This window comes from Rhincodon typus, chromosome 16 (assembly GCF_021869965.1).
Source record: "Rhincodon typus isolate 14 chromosome 16, sRhiTyp1.1, whole genome shotgun sequence".
Taxonomy (NCBI): domain Eukaryota; kingdom Metazoa; phylum Chordata; class Chondrichthyes; order Orectolobiformes; family Rhincodontidae; genus Rhincodon; species Rhincodon typus.
The window spans coordinates 55,914,022-55,940,285 of NC_063347.1; the positions used below are offsets into that span (position 1 = coordinate 55,914,022).

The window sequence follows — 26,264 nt, forward strand, 5'->3', positions numbered from 1 at the left end:
TGAAAATGCCAATCAATTCCACAATCTTATTAACTGAGTTTAATGAACACATCCAACCATTTCAAATGCCATGGCTTGCCTTGATATTTACACATGATACTGCCAGGTAGAGTAGTTGAGGCCAGAAACCTTGTAACCTTTAAAGAGTACTTGAATGAGTGCTGAAAGTTTCATAACATTAAGGCTATAGGCCTAGTGAGGGAAAATGGGACTAGTGTAAATAGCAATGTATTTCGGCAGTACAGACTCAATGGGCTGAAGGACCTCTTCTGAACTGTATGATTCTATGATTTGTACTCGGCCAATTTTAACTGAACAAGTTAGTGCCTGTGTCTCTCCAAATGTAGCTCAGTTGAGCACCCCTTCCACCCCAACGAAAAACAAGAAACGCATTCAAAGCATGCTTGTTGCATTTGCATAGAATTCAGCTGGGATACAGCTTATTTGTAAAACTGCATCTGATTTTTAAAACTGCATCTGATTTTACACATCTTAAAATTGGACTTGTATAAAATCGTGCCAAACAAGGTGGGGTGGGCTGCAAATCAGTAGCCCAACCATTGAAACACACAGTAGAAAGGTAAGCGATGTGAAATGGGCTGCCAACTCACTATCATGTGTACTATTGTGTAACATTTTACCTCATACCTTCACTTATAGTAATTCAATTCAAAGGGACATCTACCAAGTCAAACTTAGAAAAATAGAGATACCCTGGTGAATAAAGTCCTTTTGGGACAGACCCCTCTTGACATTCACTTTGCATTTCTTACAACGGAATGTACAGCCTAACTGAACACAAAGCATTCAAGCAAGACAGACTGCAATATGTGAATGGTGGTCATTTATTTTGTTTACACATAGCTGGAAGGCACTGACTGAATGGCCCAGTACAGCTTCAGTAAACCAATCAAATTCAGATACACATTGATCAGGAATAAAATCTTAGTCAAGCAGATAGATCTAAATCTGTCAGGCTTCTAGCACTATCAATAAGTGCCATACAAATAACAGGATACATCTCAGACACCTCAATATTGAAGCTTTCGTGCTTCAATATTACCTTTAGGAACTGTGATCATGAACAAACAAGGAGCTTTGTGTGCTTATTCAGGATAATTGAAAAGGCACATGGTGCTTGAATGTTGATGGAATTTAATTAATTTGCTGCTTTGTTTCAGCTGTAGGACTATCCTTCATCATCCAAGTATGGCAGGACTGACCCTTAGAATAAGTCTGAGAATTCAAACATTTTTCATCATCAGTCTGCCCACAGTAATTCTCTTCAGTCCCTGTAGGTATTCTCAGTTCAAAGGAAGTCTGTAGTTCAATAAAAATTTTCCCTTTGAGTTTCATTTCAATATCACATCATCCTTTGTTTAAAGTAATAGTCTATGTCTACCAAACCCTTTGGTCTCTTAACTCTAAGATCGCAACCCAGCCTCCGGTTGCTTCAGTCAGACAAAAGTAACAAGGATAGACCAGGTATCAATACTGTACAAGACAGCTTTCTGCATCCACAGCCAAATCCCTTGCAGGAAAATCTCATGTCTGCTTGTGTGGTTCTATTTACGGCACAAAGTCACAAGGATACTTGTCTGTACCCAGGACCACAGTACACTCTGCCAGGGGTTCTCTCACCATAAAGTAATTTTTAAGTTGATTGTTGAAGTTGAAGTTCATTGAACAGAGCCCAAGATCTCATTTGCAACCAGAACAATATCTTTGGGAGTCAAACTGGTCAGGACACCAGACAGTATCACATTAATTGGCTGTTATACACTCTACCAGATATTCTGGTCATTGACTTTAATAAAATTTAATATCGAGTGCAGTTGGCAACTCAGAACCTGTCTGTTAGTCCCCGGCACATTGAAGCTCACCCTGTTGAGTATAGAATGGCCTTAGGTAGTGATAACAGAGAAAAGGCTTTGATCACATAGATGCTGCACAAGCTAACCTCCTCAATACAAACAAACACTGTCCAATCAGTAATAAAGAAATATCTCAATATGTGAAAGATGAGGTAAAGTATTCACACAATACTGCGGGAACACACAGATACACACACAAAACAAAAACAACAGAATTAAATATTTACAAAATAATTACTTTGGAATGTGCAGGTTGAGAAGAAAACAGTACAATTAAAATTACATCTACATCAATAAACAAACAACTTATTATTAATAGGACTGAAGCTTGCCATCCCTTGCATTGTAAAATTCTACAGAGGGAATTAAGGAAGGTTGGGCTAACTTGGGACAAAGAATATCATCATACGTGAAATGAGGACACAAACAACTGAAGGGTTAAAAGTGATGGGTTTCAAACAATTCCTGGTAATGGGAATTTTGATTTGAACACAGCTTCATTTTGCATGTAGCTTACAAGTACAAGGTTGTTTCTATTTTGACAAATATTTCCTTGAACTTTAATCAGTAAGCAAAAGGAACAGCACTGTACACTACAACCAAAATGCAGCACTACTCACTGCTTTGCTGACTTGCAAAGGAAGAACACATAGGGACGTTTCATTATAGGTGAAACATAGACTCTTAAAATGTAGCAAATAATGTTAATTCTGCAAGCTAGGAAACAGTCTCATCAATGTTGAGATTTGCTTTCCAAGCTTCCACTATGAATTAGGCAAAGTCTATGAGCTGGAGTCCAATCTCAAAGTCCAGGTTTTGCACTGATCTGACCACACTTTGGCATCAATCACCTGCATTGATGAGTGGGTCTTTGAGTAATGGCTCAAGTTGTTTTCTTATCCGTTCTACTGCAGTAAACTTTCAGAGAGGTACAAATCCAGGTCATTGCTGAGCACCGGTAGATGAGACTGAAGGTTTTGTCAAGGCTGCATCCTCTTTTTCTTCAGGTAGGCATTAGACATCTGATTCATAAGGACCAATGCCAACAGGACAGGGAAGCAGATTGCAAGGTACCAGTTAAAACCAGTCACTGTCTCAGTGAACCATGTTGAACACATGCCCAGCAGTAGACTGGTGCAGCCCAGCAGGTAGCCAACCAATCCGGAAGTAGCATGATAGACTTTCATTTTGGACAGGGACCAGTTTTTCATTAGTTTGGGATACAGAAGTGACACCCCACCGATGCACTGCATGCAAATGTAAAGGACGGTTATCAGCCCCACCAGACCATGCCAGCTGGTAAAATGTGGTTTGTCATTCAGGTATTTGTTAAAGCTAATAATGGTCAAACCTAGAACAGCACACAATGTGGCCATTCCTTGCAACAACCAGTGGGCTCGGACTTTGATTTTCCTTGAGTAGGACAGAATAAGAGAAGTCTCTGGAGAGAACAGCAGAATGGCTTGAGTCATAATGAAGGAAAACTAGGAGAAAACAGAAACACAGTTAAATTTCTGCACATTAAAACGCCTGCAAGTCCTCCTTTTCTGCCTCTTTTGTTCTTGTAATTTGGCTAACTCTCTGAAAGAGTAAGCTAAAATTATTGGCACAGCTTTCCTTATAGATTTGCTCTACTCCATTGTATCACTCAGGCCACATCAACAATTATTCCCAATATGCCAGATCTTCTACCCTTGGGTTCTGTTAAGCTTCAGCTCTTGCTGTTGTCTATTATTATCTTCAAGACATCTGTCTCCAAATTATCAATGTTTCAGGAAATCATTGCTCTTTCTTAATTTCCTTCATGTCTTGAAAAAAATTGTTTTGCCTTTATAGCACTTTTAACTATTCAAATTGTCATGGTGGAAGATTTTGCCTTCTATTTTCGCTCCTCACCTTTCCCTCCAATATTCAGCCTTATGGTGACTGCCTTTACTGAAATCTCCAATATATTTTCTTCCACCTTATTTCTGAAGTCTTAATATCAAAAAGCTCAAACATCACTGGTACTTTTGTTCCTCTCCCTCAAAGAAACTGCTAAGTACATGCCAAGTCAGAGCCCCCTGAATCCTCACTGTAACAAACCACATCAAGAAACATTCTGCATTAGCTTTTCAAAGATGGCTAGCCCTGAAAGTGCATCTTTCAGTGGTTTCTTTCCTATCTCCTTTCATGCTCCTATCTCCTAGTACATCTTGTCCACACCTACTCCCTTAACCTTAAACAGCTGAATGGGCAACTTCTCTTTCTGGCTGCAAAATCAAGGTACTGAAACAAAAATATAGATACTGGAAATATTTAACTTGAGTGAAAAGCATTCATTCTGCTTTTCTTTCCAAATTCTGAGTGAGCCAAGTGTTCCCAACATTTTCTGTTTTTAAATTTTTCTTCCATTGATGATGGGCATTGTTTGCTAGACCAACATTTATTGCTCATTTTTTTTCTTTATTCATTCACAGGATGAGGGCATCACTGGCTAGGGCAGCATTTATTGCCCATCCCTAATTGCCCAGAGGGCAATTGAGAGTCAACCACATTGCTGTGGGTCTGGAGTCACGTGTAGACCAGACCAGGTAAGGATGGCAGTTTCTCTCCCTAAAGGACATTAGTGAACCAGACGGGTTTTTCCGACAATTGACAATGGATTCACAGTCATCATTAGATTGCTAATTCCAGATATTTATTCCATTCAAATTCCACCATCTGTCATTGCGGGTCTTGAACCCGTGTCCCCAGAACATTATCTGGGTCTCTGGATTAACAGCCCAGCAATAATACCACTAGGCTATCGCCTCCCCATCAACTACCCTTGAGGTGATCTTGAGCTACTGTGGGGTATAGGCACACCAATAGTGTTGTTTTGGAAGGAGTTCCAGGATTGTAATTCAGCAATAGAGAAGGAACAGTGAATTAGTTTCAAGTTAGGATGGTATGAAACAAATGGGGATCTTGCAGATCGTGGCAGCTCCATGCATCTGCTGTCTTTGCTTTTACTAGGTGTATGAGATCCCATGTTTCATTGGCATTGTCAAAGGAGTGCAATGCATTTTGTAGATGGTGCCACTCTGAGCAAGTGAAGAAGGGAAAGGATCTTTAAGGTGGTGTTTTGGGCACTGATCAAGAGGATTGTTGTGTCCAGGAAAGTGGGGAACATTCTCATTCACTTCTTACTTGTGCAATGAAGCTCCTACAAAGGTCTGGGGGAATCAGGAGTGGAGACACTTGCTACAGAATTCCAGCCTTTCATGCATCTTCTAGCTAGAGTCCAGCTAATGTTCCTGGCCAATGGTAATCCCACCTATGATGTTGATAATGAAGGGTTCAGCAATGGTAATGCCATTAAAAATCAAGAGAAAATAGTCAGAATCTCTTTTGTTGGAGAAATGTCCAAATTTCAAGCAAACACAATATTTTATACTACAGAAGAGGGCACTGACTGTTTGGCAAGTTGACTGATTACCCAAAGCACTGTCAATGAGAAAGCAATAGGACTTTTGGCAATGAAACAGTTTAAAATGCCACTTTTCTTCAATGTACTAGTTGATTTATTTGCTACAGGCTTCTCCATTTCAATCTGCCTGAAAACAATCTTTGCCACTCGGTATACATGTGGGATTCACTTAGTTACACATACACTAACGTTGACTAAAAGAGACAAAAAAAGTTGATGCCCTTCATCTTGCACTTAACAGGACTGACATGCAAGAAACCAAAAGGTTGGCAGCTTATAGTTTTACCATGGTCCAACCTATCAGTACTACTTTCTCACGCTGCAAGAATTGGTGTTCCTTTTCTAAGTTTGATTTATTGCAAGTCATTACTGATAAGTGCATGATTGAAAGATTAGACTTTGTTTACCTTTTATCAATGTTTAAGTTCCATATTATTAAGCAACTACTTTGTAAGATTATCAGCAATTAGTAAATAGGGTCCTGTCCATTTGCACGCTTTGTGAACTTGATGCAGATATACAGCATATCCAGTAAAGCTTTCTTGTAGGAAATAGCCATCCTGATCATATCATTGTTCACAATATATCATCGCAAGCTCGCTGAAAGTGCCTGGTTTACCTCAAATCACTCTGGAATGGTAAAATATCTCAAACATTTGAATAGCTTAAAAAAAAATGTCATATTGTTACTATACAAATGGCTACGAGAGTAATATTTTCCATTAACAAGTTACTGAGATCGGTCTGAAAAGGTGCCCTGTCGTCCACACAATTGAGTAATGTCCTGTATGAATGCCAACCAACTCAAAACCAGGAACATAGACTTTACATCTCAGTGGTTGCCTGTTGAACTAAACACAATGTTCTTTTAGTAGCTCATAATAAGCACTGAACTGTACTCAACAATTCTTCACTTGCAAAACCCAAAACAAAACATCTGCTGACAGATGTGATTACATGATTGGGCAACACTTGCTGAACAATTTTGAGTGTATAGCAACAACCAATTTAAGTTAATCAGTTGAATTTAAGAAGTGGCTCATTTATTCTAGCTATGAGCAAAGTACATTCATATCGAATTCCCTCCCCAACGGACTGAGAGTCATAGGTAGCAGCAGTTCAAGAAGGTAGCTCATCGCTATTTTCTCAAGGCCAACTAGGAAGGACAATAAATGCTGGCTAGCCAGTGACACCCACATCCTACGAATGAATAAATAAAACAAAAAAAGTACAGGGACTCATTCTCTGCATAGGAGTATGTCGAAGCCTATATCTCCAAAATTAAAATCACTCCTTTTTCTCTTCTTTCTTTGGTCTCCCATTCTAGAACAAACAAGGCAGTCTCTGTTCCGTTTCTCCATCCTTCACATTTGGTTGGAAGGTTGAGTGACATCTGCTCCCTCACGTACCATACTCTGGATGTTAATAGTGGTGATGGCATTGGAAAGTATGGAAAAATGGAGTCTAAATTTCTCACAGAGAAGCTTCAACTCACACCCATCCTGAAATCTGGAACACAAATCACACAGTCTGATGCCATTTAGCCCATTGTGCCTGTGCTGACTCACGTCCAAAGCATGAACTATTCTTATTTAAAACCTCTGTGTGATAGAAAGATGTAGGGGTGGTGCAAGTTCTCACGATGAAACTGCGTTTTACAACAAAGTTTACAACCAGGATCCCAACTACCTGTCAGGACAGGGAGAGGACAAAGTGGGAGGGCAGTGGTGTATTGGTACTGTCACTGAACTAGAAATCCAGAAACCCAGGCTAATGCTCTAGAATCAGGAGTTTGAAACCTATCATGGTGGATGGTGAAATGTGAATTCAATAAAAGTCAGGAATGAAAAGCTAATCTAATGGCAACCGTGATACCATTGTTTAAAACTCTTATCAGATTCACTAATATCCTTCAGGGCAGGAAATGTGTCATTCTTAACTGGTCAGTGACTCCAGACCCACAGCATTTTTGGTTGACTTTAACTGTAACCTGAAATGGTCCTAGCAAGCCATTCAGATCAAGGGGCAATTGGGGATAGGCAATAAAGGCTGGTCCAGCCAGCTACACCCATGTCAAATGAAGACATTTTTTTAAAAAATTGAAGAGTGGGGAACAAAGTTTTTGAGTTGTAAATGTCACTTTTACAGAGGCACCATGCTGGGCCACGTCCTCCTCACCAATGAGTTTCTCTCTCAGTTTATGCCAGAGAGGTGAGGTGACAAAGATAGCAGACACTTACAATTGAGTCTGCTACCTATCCCTGAATGAAGAATGAGGATATGTTTGGGAGAGCTCCGGAGGAGGGAAATATAGTACATGTGGAAATGAGATATTGAGCCCTTGTTAATAAGAAGCATATCCTCCAAAGGAAAAATGTTTAGTCCAAAGAGCATACTCTACACACAATTTGCAAGTATGGATAACTTACAGAAAGAGCCATCAGGAATGGATGCCAAGAAAATAAACCTAGAACAAGAAAAAGTGAAACCATCAAGTGTTGGTTAAGGTACATTCCAATAACACCTTCCTTATAATACTTGGTCACAGGTACTTTCACAGAATCACAATAATTTACAGTAAAGAGCAAGGCTATTTGACCCATCTTGCAGGTGCCAGCACTTTCCCAAAGGAATAATAAGTAGAAAGATATACTGAGCGAGATTGACCCAGCACTATCTGTTTTTACTAATGTGCTGCCATATATGGAAACAAGTGGAGTGGAGAATGGTATAGCACAGGAACAGGCTTTTCGACTCACTAGGTCTGTGCTGACCATGATGCCATTCTAAACTAATTTCATCTGCCTGTACACGGTCCATATCCCTCTCTACCCTGTTTGTTCATGTGTCTGTTTGAATACCTCAAACTTTCTATCTGCTTTCTAGAACCTTCCCTAGCAGGACATTCCAGACACTTACCATCCTCTATGTAAAAAAAAACGTTTCTCACACATCTCCTTTAAACTTTCTCTCTCTCACTTTAAACCTATGGCCCCTAGTATTTAACATTTCCACCCTGGGAAAAAGACGGACTATTCATCCTATCCATGTCTCTCATAATTTTATATACTTATCTGTACCCTCTCCAAAGCCTCTATGCCCTTCCTATAGTTTGGTGACTAGAACTGCACACAATACTCCAAATACGGCTTAACTAAAGTCTTATACAGCTGTAACATGACTTGCCAATTTTTATCCTCAATGCCCCAACCAATGAAGGTAAGTAACATGGGGAAGGGGCTCCAAGAGTGTGCATGGCCCCCATGGGGATCAGACTGGGTGTGTACACGCCTTGTTCACCACCATTTCCATTTGTGTTGTCATTTCAAGGAGCTATGGACTTGTACCCCAAGATCGCTCTGTATATCAATAGTCTTAAGGGTCCTGCCATTTACTGTACACTTTCCTCCTGCATTTGACCCCCCAAAATGCATCACCTTACTCTTGTCCAGATTAAACTCCAACTGTCATTTCTCTGCTTAACTTTCCAACTGATCTATATCCTACTGTATCCTTTGGTAACACTCCTCACTATCCAAGATGAAGATTGGCTTCTTTACATTCTCAATCAAGTCACTAACAAGCAAAAGCCCACAACCAAGTAGTCCTAAAGTGTGGATTACTTGCAGTCCTGTCAGTAAATAAATCCCAGTAATCAGATTGACATTGGAATGGTCAGACATGTCCAAGGTTTTGCCTTCATGTGCTACTTGGGTAAATGTACCATGGAGTATTCTGATGATTTAAGGTTAAATCTGAACCCCCATTAATGTGAGAGTGTTCAGTGTTCACAGTCCTGATAGCCCTTTTCAAACTTGTAGAGCAATGAAACTCCAGCAGAACAATCTGTACAGAATTGTCAGAACTGATGCTGGAGATCAAGGTTTGAGAACTTAGAACACAGAACAGTATAGCACAGGAACAGGGCTTTTGGCCCAGCATATCTCTGTTGATCATGATGCCATTCTAAACTAAATCCATTTGCTTTGTTGATCATTGTAGCCATGTTATAATTGCAAGGATGTAAGGGTCTTCAAAAGGTCATTGTTAACACCATTGCCACAACAGTGAAATACCAAATTAGAACATAAATTTCAAGTCTAACTTCAATTTATAGGTGTGTTCTTGGCTCCACGTTATAAGCCAAACTAACCATGACTGAGACATACCTAGTTAGGCTGGATTAGTCCATGCACTATGCAGCCCCACTAAAATGGAAACCATCCCAAGATGCTATCATACACATGCTGCTTCCACAGTACTTCATATGCCTGGAGTCTTTTCCACATGGGCAGCCATACATACCTGCAGCCTCTTCCCCATGGTATGGGGGGGGGGGGGGGGAAGGGAGGGCATGCACACTTGGAGCCCCTGCCTCACAGAAGAGGGAAAGGGCGCTACACACTTGTAGCCCCTTCCCTATGGGGGGGACATACACATAACCACTTCCCTTCCCCTTTGGGTGGGGGGAAAAAGACACAGCTGGAGCCTCTTCCCCACAGAGTGGGGGGTGGCTCACAGAAGACCTGGAACCCCTTCCCCATGTTGGAGGCACGCGGACCTGCAGACCCTTCCCCACGGTTAACGGTTGGGCTCGGCTCCTCCATTTGTCGAATACTCACTGCTGCCGGGCATCGAGACCAGCGCAATGACAATGGGGAAACCCAGGCTGAGGAGGTGGGCCGCTGTCCCCGCCACTTTCCGCAGAGAGCGGTACAACCATTCATCGCTGCTGGATTCCGCCATCATTCCCGGCGGATACAGTCAGTCTATGTGTACAGAGGGGAACCTGGAAACGCTGCAGGGAAAAGGGGGCGGGAGGGGCGTGATGACGACTCGACGAAGACGAGACAGCGTGATGAGGTTTCGGGGCGTGGGAAAAGCGTGCTGATGACAGTGCGCATGCGCGCGGTTGTTGCGTGATGAGGTCATGACGTAGCGGGCGGGACTGAGAAATCCAGGGCCCCAGCCTGGGCAGTGGGGTCATTGTGGGGTCACGGTTGGGGGGAGGCTTTGAACGGTCGGTAATGGGTAGCCGAATCGAGTGCGTGTTTTTCAGCGAGTTTCACCCGACCCTCGGGCCGAAAATCACCTTCCAGGTACCGAGGACTGACAGTAAGCAGGCACGACCACTCGAGGGGCCTCCAGTCCCACTGACAGGGCGGGTATCAGTCACATCTCATTGATGGTAGTGCCCCCTCTGTGTCCCCAACTGCAGAAAAACAGCAGCCACGTTCTCCACAAAACTCATCCTGCACTGTTGCTGCAAAGGAGTACAGATTTAAAGACCCACACTACTGCTGTATCTCTTAGCAGCTGTGGATCGCCCTAAGACTTTCTGCATGGCAACAGTGCCTAGATTGGGCCTGAAATGGTTTATTTCCAGCCAGAGGGGCTCAGCTGTTCTACTTGCGAGGACATGTGAATTGTTCAGATAGGGTTTTTTCCAGGTTCGGAATTAGGTTTAGAATTGTAGCATAGCGTAGCAGAGGCAATTCACCTCGCTTTTTCTCAAGTAAGGCTGCATGTTTTTTTTCCATTTGAACTAATGATCCAGTTTCCCCTTGATTGACCCTGTCTCCGCCACAATCTCAGGCAGTCCATTCCAGAATAAAACAAAGAGCAGCAGGTTTTAGAGACCTGAAAGAAATAACAAAAACAAGTTGTTGGAGAAACTCTGGAACGTGCAGCATATGTGAAGAGAAAACAGACTTGAAGGTCATTTCCAGATCCTGACCAATCAGTATGCAAAAAAACAGTTCTTTCATTTTGCCAATTGCCTTAAATATGTGCCCTCCAGTTTGGTTATTTTACTGAAGGAACAGTTTTTATCTACTTTGTCCAGACCCTCATGGTTTTGGATCCCTGTATCAAATCTGTCAATTGTTTTTTCTCCATGGAAAGCAGTCCTGACCTTGTCAGTTTATTGACATCAGTGAAATTTGCCATCCCTAGAACCTTCTTGTCAATCTTCTCAACCCCTTTTGATGACTGATTGTCAGCCACTCTTGAATTGTTTAAGGATTGTTTAATTAGTTTAATTCTTAAGTTTAATGACTTTTGTGCAAATTCACCAAGGTCCCTCATCTCTTGTAGGCCCTATAAAATTATACCCTTTATATTCTCTCTTTGTGTTTCATAAAATTAATAATTCACACTTCTCTGCATTAATTATCTGCAAGTTGTTTACAGGTTCCACCAAATGGTTTATTGCTTTTGAAGTTGTACACTATCCTCCTTCACAGTTAATTTTCCCCAATTGCAAGTTTTATCTCGTGCATTAATTTTGAAGTTGAGCTTTGTACACTCATCTAATTATTATACAATCTGAAGATCAGGGGTCTTACCACTAACCACTTGAATTACCACCTATCTTAAAACAGTCACACCTCATACTCAGAGCAAAATGCAAAGGGATCGTCAGTGGTGGTGAAGGAAAGATAGAAATGTGAAATGGGTGTAAATGAAGGTGTGAAAATGAAAAATGGATCAGCTCTGCTGTGAGTAAAGTCAGAAGGGTCCCGACCCAAAATGTCAACTTTCCTGCTCCTCTGATGTTGCCTGGCCTGCTGTGTTCCTCTAGCTCCATACTTCGTTATCTCTGACTCCAGCATCTGCAGTTTTTGCTATCTCACCTCATATTCTACTGCTTATTTGTGTTTCCAATTCCCCTCAGAACCTTCTGTATTCAGCCTGGTCTTGGTTGTATTATCCGTTGGAATGTTTGAACATGAAATATCGAAAATTTAGATTGAACCAGTAACACAGTGTAATTTTAAATTATTTTCTTGGCATCTTGTAGTGTTGAGTGGATTATGAATCTTTACAATAAATGCCTATCTGAAAATGTGAGACTTAGATCTCAACTTCTGCTTTGGAACTTGGCAGAAGACGTGTCTATAACTTTGGCTCAAGTTGTCTAGAAGAGGACAGACTTCAATATTTCTAATACCTGTCCCAAGGCATTCTGTTTAGTTTTACAATATTTTCGGAGTACTGCTTTTATTATAATGTGGGAAATACGGCATCTGTTATATGCGTAGTAAGCTCCCACAAACAACAAGATAATAAAAGCTGCGATCACTACCAGGAGATGGTGATGCAGCAGAACTGTCACTGGAATTGTAAGGTAGAGCCTAGGTTTTGTATTCCTGACACCCAACCTTTACGAGTCTGGTAGATTTTCTTCCATTTTTGTCCTCAGCTGTGTGAGACCTGACCATTTGGATCTGTTGGCCACATCGAATAAAAGCAGCTTAACTCTAGGGTGAAGTGGAGTTACATGTTTGGTGCCAGTTCTGGGGAGAAACTTTAAAGTGATAAATTAAAAGTATCAGACAAGAAGTTATGCAACATTGAAGTCTTTTCTGCCTACTGTCATATTAGCACCAGTATATCGGTAAGAACACTGTGGCAGTTAATTTATTCTGAGAACCTTGGCACAGAGCTCCTTTATTATTCAAAGTTACATTCTTCTTAAAGGCTGGTAGTCTGTTGACATAGCTTGTTTATTAGGTATTAGTTAAGCTTAAGTATTTCGGTATCAGCAAGAATTTATACTGCTTCAATTTTTGGTTGGTCTTTGAATCACATGTCTGGATCTGTTACAGGTGCCTGAGGAGTACATTTCAAGGGAGCTATTTGATACAGTCCAGGTATACATCATAACAAAGCCAGAGTTACAGAATAAACTCATTACTGTGTAAGTTGCAGGAATGACAAACCATTTACAAGCATGTCTCCACTTTTCATATTATAGGATGTATTTGCACACAAGTGGTTGTGTAGTAAGCTGGAACTTCAAAAAATCAAAATACTGTGTATACTGGAAATATTAAACAAACCACAAAAAAGTTGGGGAAGTTCAGGAGGTCTGGCAGCATCTTTGAAGAGAGAAACAAAGTTAACATTTCAAGCCGAGTTTAAAATGGACAAGGAGAAATTACCTCTGCCAGTGAATCTGTGGAATTCACTACCCCAGAGTGCAATGGATGCCAGGACAGTGAGTAAACGAAAGGAGGAGAAAGACAGACAGATTTTTAATGAGTAATGGGTTTAAGGGTTATGGAGACCAGGTAGGAAAGTCCAGTTGAGGCCGGGATGAGTTCAGCCATGATTGTATCAAATAGAGGAGCAGGCTCGAGGGCTGAATTTGCACACTCCTTCTCCTGGTTCTTATGGCTCCTGTGAAGATTTGAGGAGTCACAGACGCCTCAAATTCTGTTTCTGCCTCCACAAATGCCTCCAGTCCTGCTGTGTTTATCCAACATTTTTTGAGTTTGTTTGTATGATAAGCTGGAGCTCCTGAAGTGTATATTTTCCCCAGTACTTATGCCAACAAATAAACAGCAGTATGGCAAGTTAGAATCAAATAACAAGGCAAGAGGCCATTCAGCCCCATTGTGCTTATATTGTTTTATTTGTAAGAGCTATCCAATTGCTCTTTCTCATCTGTCCTTTTCTGTAGACCCACAATTACTTCCACAATTGAATCTTCTTCCACCAAGTTTTCAAACAGTGCTTTTCAGGTTGTAATGTGCTGCTCCAAGTAAAATTTCTCCTCTGTAGTTCTGATGATTTTACTGTTGGCACAAGTTGTATTAAAATTACAAATGTTGGCTTTATTTTGGTGTGGCCAGTTTTTTTTCCTGAGTATTGGAGACAGTCTTTCTAGGCCAGTGGTTGAGGATTCCTTTGCTGGTCTGTATGAGCAGGCTAAGCACTGTGTCTGCTGCCCACCAGAAGTGAAAAATTTACCTTTGTATTTGCAGCCAACACTTCTGACCCTGGAGATGCTGGAGCAGAGGCTGCTGGATTCATCCATTGTGGTGCTTGGGCATTTTAACAAGTTAAATTTAATTCTTAGCATTACCACTGAACTAGGAGCTGCTGTTAACCTTAAAACAGAAGACTTGTACTTACATAGTGCCTTTTGTGGCCTCAGATTGTCTAAATTGCTCCAAAGTCAACAAATTACCTTCAGGTACAGTCAGTGTTGTAACGTGGAATCACGGCAGCCAATTTCTTCACAGCGTGCCCCTACAGACAGCTTTGCAAATGACTAAAATATTCTTTCGGTGATGTTGTTCGACGGGTTAATATTGGCCAGGATATGCTCTGCTGGTCAAATAGGGCCGGGGATCTTTTGTGACCCACACAGAGCACAAAATAAACAGTGATGAAATAGGTAGAGGCCATCAAACTTAAGGCAGCTGGTATGACTTGTTAGATCCCATAGTAAAGGTGGAAATCTACATATCCTGTATAAGATTGCTTCTTCCTTCTCCTCTGCACCATATAAAGAAAATTGTGAATGTTTTTTGCTGTAAGTCTATATTTTTGTTAATCAGTTTTTTTTCTATGTTGTGAAGTACTTCTATGGATAAGAAGCTAATTGGCTGCCCCGTGTGCATAGAACACAAGAAGTATGTCCGCAATGCATTACTGTTCAACCTGGGCTTTGTTTGTGATGCAAAAGCGAAGACTTGCTCTTTGGAGCCAATCGTTAAAAAGCTGGCAGGCTACCTCACTACACTGGAGGTAAGAACAGCACAGAGCAAAGGCTATTCAACCTCTAGGAGCCATCTCTCTTGAAACTTGCTCGTCTTCAAAGCAATCCTAGACACATCTGAAAATTTCAAGGATGTGAAATGTTTACAGCTTCTTTTGACTAGAATTAGTAATGTGAAACAAATCAGCTGAATGGGTTAGTGCACTGAGCTTCAACCTGAGGCCTTGGCAAATTGAAGCATTAGCTCAAAGCAGTGTAATGAAAATCTCCGCTCTGTTATCAATAAGCTGTCGAATAAGGAAGCAAATTTGGTGGCATTTAGGATTAGATGAAGCAGCTTAATTTAATATTACATAATCTGATTTATGAAAAGAGCTTTCTTTTTCCAGCTGGAGAGCGGTTTCATCTCAAATGAGGACAGCAAACAGAAATTAGTCCCGCTAATGACCATTATTCTGGAAGAGCTGAATGCCCGTGGAGAGTGCTCGTTACCAATAGGTACATACGTGAGTACTTGGGCTCTTTGTGTAGTGTCCTACTTCCTTGATTCTATTCCCACTAAACTGCTGACCACCAAGGTTCCTTTATTGGCCCTAGATCCATTGTTCATAATTCTTTGTCCTCAGATACTACCTCTCCTCCTTCAAATCTGCCGTAAAAAAATTCTGGCCCTTTTGCTCCTGCAGGCTACTATCCACTCCCAAATCCATGCTCAGCTTTGCTGGAACTCCATTTTTGAAAGTCTTGTATCAGGTTTCTGCCTCCAACATAGTACTAAAGCAGCACTTATGAAACTCATAAATGACATCTGTTTGGTTGTCGAAAATAAACTATCCCTTATTATCCTTCTCGGTCTTTTTGCAACCTTTGATATGGTTGGCCATGCGATCCTCCTCCATCAGACAGATAGTTCCTCCAACTAAATATTGGAAAGATTGAAGCCATTGTCTTTCCTCCTTATCCCAAACTCTATTCCTAAACCACTGACTTGATCCCATAAGAAATAGGAATAGAAGTAGACTATTTAGCCCATCGAGTATGCTGCACCATTCAATCCTCAACTCCACTTTGTCTTATCGCCATAACCCTTGATTCCCTTATTAATCATATGTCAGTCTATTACAGCCTTGAATATTATTAATGTCGCAGTATCAACAGCCCTTAGTGATAAAAAAATTCCAAAGATTGACCACCACCTGAGAGAGAAAAATGTCATTCTCATCTCTGTCCTGTACTCAAAGATTGTGTCCTCTGGTCCTAGACTTCCCTACAAATGGTAGCAACCTATCTACATGTACTCTGCCTAGTCTTTTCTGTTCTTTCTACCAAATGTAAAATCTCACATTTCCCTACATTATATTCCATCTGCCAGTGTTTGGCCCACTCTCTTAACATGTCTGTGTCCCTCTGTAGACTCTTGTGTGTTACCCTCACCACTTGTCTTCTCACTTGTTGTTATGCCATCCGTAACCTTGGTTATAGTACATTCACTTCCCTCACCCAAGTCATTAATGTATGTTGTAAATAATTGTGGCCCCACCACAGATCCCTGTGGCACCCCACTAGTTACAGCTTGCTATCCTGAGAATGTCCCCTTTATCTCAACTCTCTGTCTTCTAATAGTGAGCCATTCCTCTCTTCATGCTAATATACTGCCCCCAAAACTGTGAGCTCTTATCTTATTAGGTAGTCTTAACGTTGTACCTTATCAAATGTCTTTTGGAAATCCAAATTCATTATTCCGCTTTATCTATCCCTGCTTGTTACCACCTCTAAAAAATTGTCAGGCATGTTTTCTTTGTGAACCTGTGCTGACTCTAGTTGATTTTATTATGAATCTCTAAATGATCTGCTATTACATCTGTCTGTCTTCTGCTGTACTGGATATTTCACATCCTCAGTGCCATTTTAATCCCAAGATGAAATTCCAACCACTCATCCAAACCATCATTAAGAATGCCCATCTCCACCTCCTGAACATTACATGACTTTGCCCCTACTTCAGCTCATCTGCTGCTGAAACCCAGCCTATTCACTCACTAAGGCTCCATTGTTCTCTATGGAAGAAAATTCCAAAGCCTTTGAACTTCTTAGAGAATAAATTCCTCCTCAATTTCATCTGAAATGGGAAGCCCCTTATCTTTAAACTGCATTCCCTAGTTCTAAGTTCCCCCACAAGAGGGAACATCAAAACTTTTATCCAGGATCTTATACATTGCAACAAGGTCATCCCTCATTCTTAGAGACTCAAATTAGCATTGGCTCAAACTTTCCAAATAAGGTTGATCCAGGAATCAACCTAGCGACCTTCCTCTATGCTGTTTCCTGTACAAGTATATTCCCCCTTCCAAAAGGACAGCAAAACTTTTTAGCATACTTTTAGTTGTGAGCTCATCAATGTGCTGTATAGTTGTAGCAAGAGTTCCCTTGAACTGCAGCATTGTGTAGTTTTTTGCAAATAATATTCTGCTTTTCTATTCTTCCTGCCAAACAGCACAAGCTCATCTTTCCACATTATAGTCCATCCGACAAGTTACTGCCCACTCACTAAAATTACGTGTATCCAGTTGCAGACTGTTTGTATCCTTCTGATTGCTTGCTTTCCTGTCCGTCTTCATATCGTCAACAAACGTGGCTACGATACAGGACTGATGCTGATAGACCACCCCCAAAACCATCAACTCTATTTTTGCGTAATAACTCTCCATGTGGCATAGTTTTGAATGCCTTTGGAAATTCAATTACACCACTTCTTTAAGAATAAATTTTAGTATTTTCCCAATGAAAGATGATAATCCAAATGGCCAAAATAGAGCCAGTATTTTTGGCTGCTTTCTGTCTTCCACCATCTTTGAACAGAGATTACAGTTGCATTTCTACAGTACACTGGGATCTTTCTTGGAAATTTTCGAAGATTACAACCAGTCCTTGTTTTTGTTTTGCCTTGCTGCTGCCTTGTACTCTTGATTGGTAGTCACACATCTGGTGTTGATTTATGAGTAGTGTGGGAGTGGCCCATGTTTCATACAGTTCAACTGCTGCTCATTTTATGCTGTGCCTGTTGTATATTCCTCCTGTTTTGTGGGGATGTTATAATTGGAATGTTAAAACTGCACTACTATCTTAATCATAATCAAGTATTTATTGAGCAGTTGGTCGCAAAGCATTTTTAATGCTGGTTACTCACTTAGATTTCTCTTCACCTTCCGTGTCTGGGAACTTGTTTAACCCCTAGGCAAGTTGGCTAGGTACATTGACATCTAATTTATTTAGTGTTCTTGGAGCACATTGAACCGTGAGAGTCCTGGTCTGTGTCATATATTTTACCTGTCAATTTTACTATTATTGTATTCTGTTTGGCTTCATTTTAATAGATGGGACAAACTAAGAGTGGCTAAAGCTGAATTCGCACTCTCAAAAATGGGTGAAATTAGGTCGGGTCAACAGGCTAGGATTTCAAAATGCTGAAATAGGAGCCCGACTTGCCCTTTACCATTCCTGACAGAGGTGAGACGAAAAGCTGGTGACCTGTCTGCTCACGTGGGAGATGGATAGATCATTTAAATATTATTTAAGTGAGGTTGCCTCCCTTTAATTTAACAATCGTAATTTTATCTCATGTCAGCTGGGTTTTCCTTTCTCAGGATATCCAATAGGTGCAAAAACTTCATCCATATGCTGCTCCAGCCTCACTCCAGAAACTCAATACCATCTAAGACAAAGCATTCCACTTGACTGGTAACCTGTCCTCTCCTTCAACATCCTTTCTCCATCCATTGACAGAGTGGCGGCAAGGCATGCCATCCGTGAGATATACTGCAGTACCTCACCAAAAAGGATCCTTCGCAAGCACCTCCAAAACCTGTGACTGCTACCATCTAACAGTGCAAGGACAGCAGATGCATGGTAGCACCACCACCTTGTGGAGACAAAGTCCCGCCTTAACATTGAGAATACACCGCTTTGTGATTTGTGGCATTTCCACCGTGGGACATACTTCGAACAGATCTAGCAACTCAAAACTAGGCCATCAGCAGCAGCAGAATTGTACTCCAGCACAATCTGCAACCTCATGGCTTGGCATATCCCCCACTCAACCATTAACATCAAGATCAACTTGGCTGAATGGAGAGAGCAGGAAGTCATGCCAGGATCAGCACCAGGTTTCCTTTAAAATGAGGTGTCAATGTCATGAAGCTACCAAACAAGGACTACTTACATGCCAAACAGCATAAGCAGCCAAATCAAGCTGTTCTAGTACAGTTACAATACTGGCATCTTCCTGAAAATATGGATAATTGCCCAGGTTTTCCTGCACACAAAAAGCAGGACAAATCCAACCGAACCAAATATTGCTACTCTTGATCATCAGTAAAATGAAGGAAGATATCACCAATAGAACTATCAAGCAGCACCTGCTCAGCAATAACCTGCTCACTGACACCCAGTTTGAGTTTTGCCACAGCCACTCAGCTCCTGACCTCATTACAGCTTTGATTCAAGCACTGAATTTCAGAGGTGAAGTGAGCACCCTGGACATCAAGGCCACATTCGACCCAGTGTGGCATTAAAGAGCCCTTGCAAAACTAGAATCAATGGGAATTAGGGGCAAACTCACCTTTGGTTGGAGTCATACCTGGCACATAGGAAGATGGGGCTGTGGTTGTTAGAGACCAGTCATCTCAGCTCCATGACATCTCTGCAGGAGTTCCTCAGGATAGTGTCCTAAGCCCAACAATCTTCAGCTACTTCATTAATGACTATCCCTCTATCAAAATGTCAGAAGTGGGGATGTTCGTCGATGATTGCACAGTGTTCAGCACCATTCACAACTCCTCATGTCCTGAAGCAGTTCATGTTCAAATGCAACAAGATCTAGATAGTATCCAGGTTTGGGCTGACAAGTGGCAAGTAACATTTATGCCACAGAAGTGCCAGGCAATGACCATCTCCAGTAAGAGACAATCTAACCACCATCCCTTGACATTCAATGTGTTCACATTCATGAATCCCCCACTATCAACATCCTGGAGTTGCCTTTCACCAGAAGCTCAAGTAGACTTACCATATAAATACAATGGCTACAAGAGTTGGTCAGAGGTCAGGAATACTGTGGCAAGTAACTTACCTCCTTATTCCCCAAAGTCTATCCATCATCTATAAGACACAAGTCAGTAGTGTGATGGAATACTCCCCACTTGCTTGGTGGATGCAGCTCCAACAACACTCAAGAAGCTTGACACCATCCAGGACTAGGCAGGTTTCTTGGTTGGCATCACATCCACAAGATTCTTCTTCCTCCACCACCAGTGCCCAGTAACGGCAGTGTGTGCTATTTACAAGATGCACTGCAAAAACTAACCAAGGATCCTTAGAAAGCACCTTCCAAATGCATGGCCACTTATCTAGAAGGACAAGGGCAGCAGATAAATGAGAGCACCACCATCCGCAAGTTCTCTTCCAAGCTACTCACCGTCCTGAGTTGGACATATATTGCCGTTCCTTCACTTGCTGGGTCAGTGTCCTGGAATGCCCTCCCTTAGGGCATTTAGTGGTCTACCTACAGCACATTGCCTGCTTTATTTGCTTATTTGTTTTGAAAATGTTGTAATTGGCCACCACCTTGAGTCACTGCCATCTTCATTATTCTTTGTTGTGGTTTGGTTTAATGCCACTGACTAATTTGCTAGGCTACTTCAGAGGTCAGTTAACAGAGAATCATATTGTGGATTCTTAACCCCATTTTACTGACTTTTTCCAGTTAGAAACTAATTAACTATCGAGGCTCCCATGGAGGTGGAATGGCAAAGCTGAATGTTGGAAAGAACTAACCCTATTTTCTGGTTGGTACCTGGTGCTGTTGGAGATGGAGTTGTGCGGTGCCGTGTTCTAAGTAAGTTTGATTTGTCACTCTTGTAGATGAATCCAACACCATTCACCTGAAGGTGATCACCCAACGGAGAGACCAGCCTGTGGTGCAAGAGTATGATGTTCCAGTATTCACTGAATGTAAAGAAGATTTTATTAAAATCCACTGGGATCTGACTACACAGCAGGTGAGAGGGAGGTCATAAGTAGAACGGTATGTTGTGTCTGAATGCTGTAAATATGTGAAAACCTGACTCTGCCAGAAGTGTATACTTTCCAAAAGAATCTCTAGGGTCAAAGAACTACTCCCTTACCTGGACATTCAGAATGTTAGTAGAAGTTGTAGTTGAAATATACACTGCTCTGGTCAGACTCCCATTCCTTGAGTAGCAGTCAATGGGAAAGGAGAACATCCATCCATTGAAGGTTCTTGGAGAGGCTTGGGACTAATCCTTAATGTCTGGATTATGAGAGACACTGGGGAAGTTTGAGTTATAGAAAGCCTTTGTCTGTGAAGCAGTCTTATGCGAGAGGCAATCTGGGATATAAATCAAAATACAGAAGGTATTTCTAGTCAGGTTTTCATCTTCACCATAGTGCCACACCAGCTCTTATTAAAATTACAAATGGCATCCTATGTGACTACAACAAAAGTTGACTTCCTCCACCACCCCTCACCATCCTTCTTGGCCTGTCTGCAGCTTTTGACGCAGTTCAACACACCTTCCTGCTCTAGAGCCATTCTTCACTGTTGTACAGCACTCATGGTTTCATTCTTATCTAATTACCTATCTATCTAGATGATGACTTGCAATAACTTTTCTTCCTGATTTCACATCATTTCCTTTGGTGTGTTCCAAAGATCTATCTTTTTTCCTTCCATGTTGGTGATGCATTCAACAACACAATGTTAGTCTTCAAGTGCACTGATCACACCCAAACCACCTCATCACCACCTATCTCAACTCCTCCATTGTTGCTAAATTATCAGATTCATGTTATATATTAATGATCTGAACGAAAGGACTGAGAGTGTTGTTGCTAAGTTTACAGATGACACAAAGGTAGGTGGAGGAACAGGTTGGTTGTATTTTTAAGGAAGTGGGGAGGCTGCAGAAGGAATTGGACAGGCTAAGAGAGTGGACAGAGAAGTGGCAGGTGGAATACAATGTGGGAAAGTGTAAGGCTGTGTGCTTTGGCAGGAAGAATGGACATATGAACTATTTTCTAAATGAGGAAATGCTTCAGAAATCTGAAGCACAAAGGAACTTAGGAGTCCTAGAACATAGAACATAGAACATAACAGCGCAGTACAGGCCCTTCGGCCCTCGATGTTGCGCCGACCTATGAAACCAATCTGAAGTCCGTCTAACCTAAACTATTCCATTATCATCCATATGTTTATCCAATGACCATTTAAATGCCCTTAAAGTTGGCGAGTCTACTACTTTTGCAGGCAGGGCATTCCACGCCCTTACTACTCTCTGAGTAAAGAACCTACCTCTGACATCTGTCCTATATCAATCACCCCTCAATTTAAAGCTATGTCCCCTTGTGCTAGCCATCACCATCTGAGGAAAAAGGCTCCCACTGTCCACCCTATCTAATCCTCTGATCATCTTCTAGTTCAGGATTCTCTTAGGGTTAACATGCAGGTTCAGTTGGATTTGTTTTGAGAGGGCTAGAAGATGTACAGCCTCAGGAGTACGAGGCCCTGATCAGACCGCATTTGAAATATTAAGAGCACTTTTAGGCCCTGTATCTGAGGAAGGATGTGCTGGCCTTGGAGAGGATCCAGAGAAGGTTCACAACAATGTTCCCAGGAATGAAGTGCTTCTCATATGACGAACAGTTGAGGACTCTGGGTCTCTACTCAGAATTTAGAAGGATGAGTGGAGGATCTCATTGAAACTTACAGAACACTGAGGGGCTTGGACAGAGTGGATGTGGAAAAGATGTTTCCAACTGTAGGAGAGACTAGAATCTTTTTTTTTTGAATTCCTATAGTGTGGAAACAGGCCATTTGGCCCAACGAGTCCATGCAAACCCTCTGAAGATCATCTCACCCAGAACAATCCCCCTACCCTATCCCTGAAACTCTGCATTACCCATGGCTCACCCAACTTGCACATCTTTACACTGTGGGAGGAAACCGCAAACTGTGGGAGGAATGTGCAAACTCCACACAGACAGTTGCCCGAGGTGGAATTGAACCCGGGTCCCTGCTGCTGTGAGGCAGCAATGCTAACCACTGAGCCACTGTGCTGCCCCTAGAATCGGAGGGCATAGCCTTGGTTTGAAGGGACAACCCTTTAGAACTGAGATGAGGAGGAATTTCTCCTGCTAGAGGTTGGTTAATGAGTGGAACTCATTGCCGCAGAAGGTTGTGGAGGCCGTCAGTAAGTGTATTTAAAACAGACTGATTTTTGATCAGTAAGGGGATCAAAAGTTACGGGAGTAAGGCAGGAGAATGGGTTTGAGAAACATCAGCCATGATCGAATGGTGGAGCAGACTTTATGGGGTGAATGGCCAAATTCTGCTCTTATATCTTATGGTCTTATGCTAATCCAACATCCAGTACAGGATAAATAGAAACTTCTTCCAGTTAAACACTGGGAAGCTGGAAGTTTTGGTTCTGCTCCAAACTCCATTCCCTAATTACCAATGCCATCCCTCTCTCTGGCAACTTTGTCACATTTTATCGAAGGTAAGCTTTAATCTCATACCAGTGCCATAATATTTCCTGTTTCCTCATTATCTCTAGACTTGACTTCCTAATGTGTTCCTGACTGGTCTGCCCTGTGTAAACTTGAGTTAATCCAAAAGACAGCTGCTCGTGTTTTAACTCTCTGCAAATTCTGTTTCCCATAATCCCTGTACTTGCTGACCTACACTGGCTCCTCATCAAGCAACATCTTGACTTTAAAATTCTCCTTGGTTTCCAACTGCCTATCCCTTGCCCTTCTCTATCTTTGTGACCCACTCTAGACCCTCTGAGACATCTGCACTCTTCAAATTCTGGCCATCCTTATAATTATTCCACAATTGGTAATGAGCCTTCGGATACCAAGCCTCCAAGCTGTGGAATACTATTCCTATACCCCTGTACCTCCCCTTCCTCCTTTAAGACACTCTATTTTGGTCATTTGATTTAACATATCCGTATGTGACTTGGTGTTGTACTTTGTTTCATGATGTTAATGTGAGATGGTTCATTAAGGTGCTATATAAATACAAGTCAGTAGGTAGAAACAGTAGTTAAGAAGCTCATAACTGGAAATTCTTATTCAGACACGGTGACCAACACACAGAAGGACTCCAGCATAGTGGAGGTATAAATTCTGGAATCATTCAAGAAGTAATGGATGCTTCAATTTGTGGGACAATGAGATCTTTCTGGACAAGCAAACTAAGGCCTTCCACGTCCGTAAATACCATGTGATTTGAAGACACAACTTAATGTTTTGCCATTTTTTGCTGTTACATGAGTATGTCACCCTGTTTTTGAATGAATCAAGCACCAAGCTGTCATGGGGAATCACTCAGTTTCAGTGAGTGGCTGACCTTGTGGTTTCTGCCGTATCACTGTAACCAGCGGATGAGACACAGCCTGTGTCATGTGCATCGTGCATACATCAAGCCTCTGTTAAAAATGTCAGCTTTATCTGCTTCAACCAAATCACATGGCAATGTTTCACCTTTTGCATCTGTACAGAAATGTGCTAATGTATCCTATGACAGGCTGTTAGAGACGCCACTGCATACGTAAAGTAATGCAGGAACATTATAAAAAGGAGCAAGAGCTGCCCCTTGAGCCTGCTTCACCACTAATGCCTGGTCAAATGGACAGCAATTATTCAGTGATGACTTTGATTGAACAGCTGTAATAGTGTTTTTATGCTCAGTGTTGGCTGATTTTGTATCCTTCAGATTTTGCCATACATTGATGGATTCCGTCATATCCAGAAGATCTCTGCTGAGGCAGACGTGGAGTTGAACTTGGTGCGGATTGCAGTGCAGAATTTACTGTGAGTAGCACTGAGCAGTATGATGAAAGGTGTCTCATAAAAATATAACTTCTGGAGTTTGGATTTTAATATAGTGGCATATGGTACCAGTTACTATTCTGAAAGGTTTAAAAAATAACTAGACAAGACAGCCCTTCTGGAACTATAACCTAATCCAGTACGTTTCAAAGAGCAGGACTCCTGGAATGTTAATGAATTTTTTTTACTGTGGCAGATTACAACTTGTGGGGTAAAAGGCCATTAGCATATTTTTGGGTCAGGATAATCGAGGATTGATTTTAGCTTAGAAAATCCATAGATTGAAAGTTTTTAGGACATTTTAAGAGATGCAAGTACAGTCTCTCTCATAGAAATGAGTATAGAACAGTTGAGGGAAAGTACAAGTAACTCTCTAGTTGTGCAATTTCCAGACCCAGATTGTTTGGCTAGAAATCTGTAGGTTATTAGGAGCTGAGAAAGACCAAGACATCAGTTTTGAGAATATTTATGCAAAAAGACTTCACGGTTCACAGGTAAGAACTGGGGAGAATCAGTTAAGTTGAACTTGAAGATCTGACAGCAAACTGTAAAAGAAAATACAGTATAGAAAGAGGCTATTCAGCCCATCGTGTCTACACTGGCTGAATAAATTAGTCGGTCATTTTAATCCCACTTATGAATTCCTGGATGGTAGCCTTGCTGATTACAGTGTTTCAAGTGCTGATCCAGGTTCCTTTTAAATGAGTTGTGTGTTTATGCTTCAAAAGTAATTTTGTGGGATATTTGTCAGATCTGTGTTCCTGTATTGAATAGTATTGGAAAACAAGATGACGCTTTTGTTCTGCTATGTGTTTTATGAGCTTTCAAACTGTGTTCTATATTTAGATAGCTTGGTTTTGTTTTTGTATTCTTTGTAATAAACCTCTGTTGTTCAAGAAACTCTGCAGGCTTCTATGACTGAACTAGTTTGTTCCACGTTACCTTTCGGATTAGCTACAGTTAGACCAACAGAGCTTTAAAGGGAAAGTCACCTCATTTAATACATTTTACCAGCACCTTTTCAGTGTACCTGGCCTTTCTGTCCTTGTTTCTATGTTGTGTTTTCAATGTGCTGATCAAAGTGAGACTTGTTAAGAGGTTTTAAATCAAGTACTTTTCTGTTTTTAGGATGCACTGTCAGTTCAGGTATTGCCTGGAATCTGCATGTGACAGGAAGACAAACACTCTCAGGCTAGGGTCAGCGTGAGTTGGATACAAAGTAAAGCTTTATCTTTCTACACTGTTCTATCAGACGCTCATAGATACAGCTTGGGTCAGATCTGGTGTTAAGCTCCTTCTGCTCAGTTGCCATCAAACACTCCCAGGGGTAGATACACTATCGGTTATACATGGAGTAAAGTCCCCTCCACACATTCCCAGTGTGCGATCCCAGGGCAGATGCAGCTGATGTCAGATATAGTGTAAAATTCCATCAAACACTCCCAGGACAGGTATAGGCATGGGTTAGGTTCTGGATATGGCACCCTCTTTTCTATCCCATCAATTGTCCTGA

The 26,264-nt window shown here is 41.5% G+C and overlaps 2 protein-coding genes across 6 annotated transcripts in view; one reads left to right on the forward strand and one right to left on the reverse strand.

Moving 5' to 3' along the window:
- Window positions 1–827: 827 nt before the first annotated feature.
- LOC109929433 (transmembrane reductase CYB561D2) lies at window positions 828–10,177 on the reverse strand. Its single transcript, XM_020529113.2, has 3 exons — window positions 9,948–10,177; window positions 7,755–7,792; window positions 828–3,358 (listed from the first exon to the last, which is right to left on the reverse strand). Exons 1-3 carry the CDS (start codon window positions 10,072–10,074, stop codon window positions 2,855–2,857), a joined length of 669 nt encoding a protein of 222 aa, XP_020384702.1. The 5' UTR covers window positions 10,075–10,177; the 3' UTR covers window positions 828–2,854.
- Window positions 10,178–10,265: 88 nt separating this feature from the next.
- nprl2 (NPR2 like, GATOR1 complex subunit) overlaps window positions 10,266–26,264 on the forward strand; it is a 36,400-nt gene continuing 20,401 nt past the window's right edge. The window contains exons 1-6 of one of the 5 annotated variants that reach the window (XM_020529107.2): window positions 10,266–10,424; window positions 12,936–13,027; window positions 14,697–14,865; window positions 15,226–15,334; window positions 20,756–20,892; window positions 24,636–24,733. In XM_020529107.2, the coding sequence (XP_020384696.1) occupies window positions 10,353–10,424; window positions 12,936–13,027; window positions 14,697–14,865; window positions 15,226–15,334; window positions 20,756–20,892; window positions 24,636–24,733 (677 nt within the window). In that variant the 5' untranslated portion in view covers window positions 10,266–10,352. Of the gene's footprint in view, window positions 10,441–12,935; window positions 13,028–14,696; window positions 14,866–15,225; window positions 15,335–20,755; window positions 20,893–24,635; window positions 24,734–26,264 lie in introns of all 5 variants that reach the window. The other 4 variants (XM_048606580.1, XM_048606581.1, XM_048606582.1 and 1 more) reach the window with 4 other exon arrangements.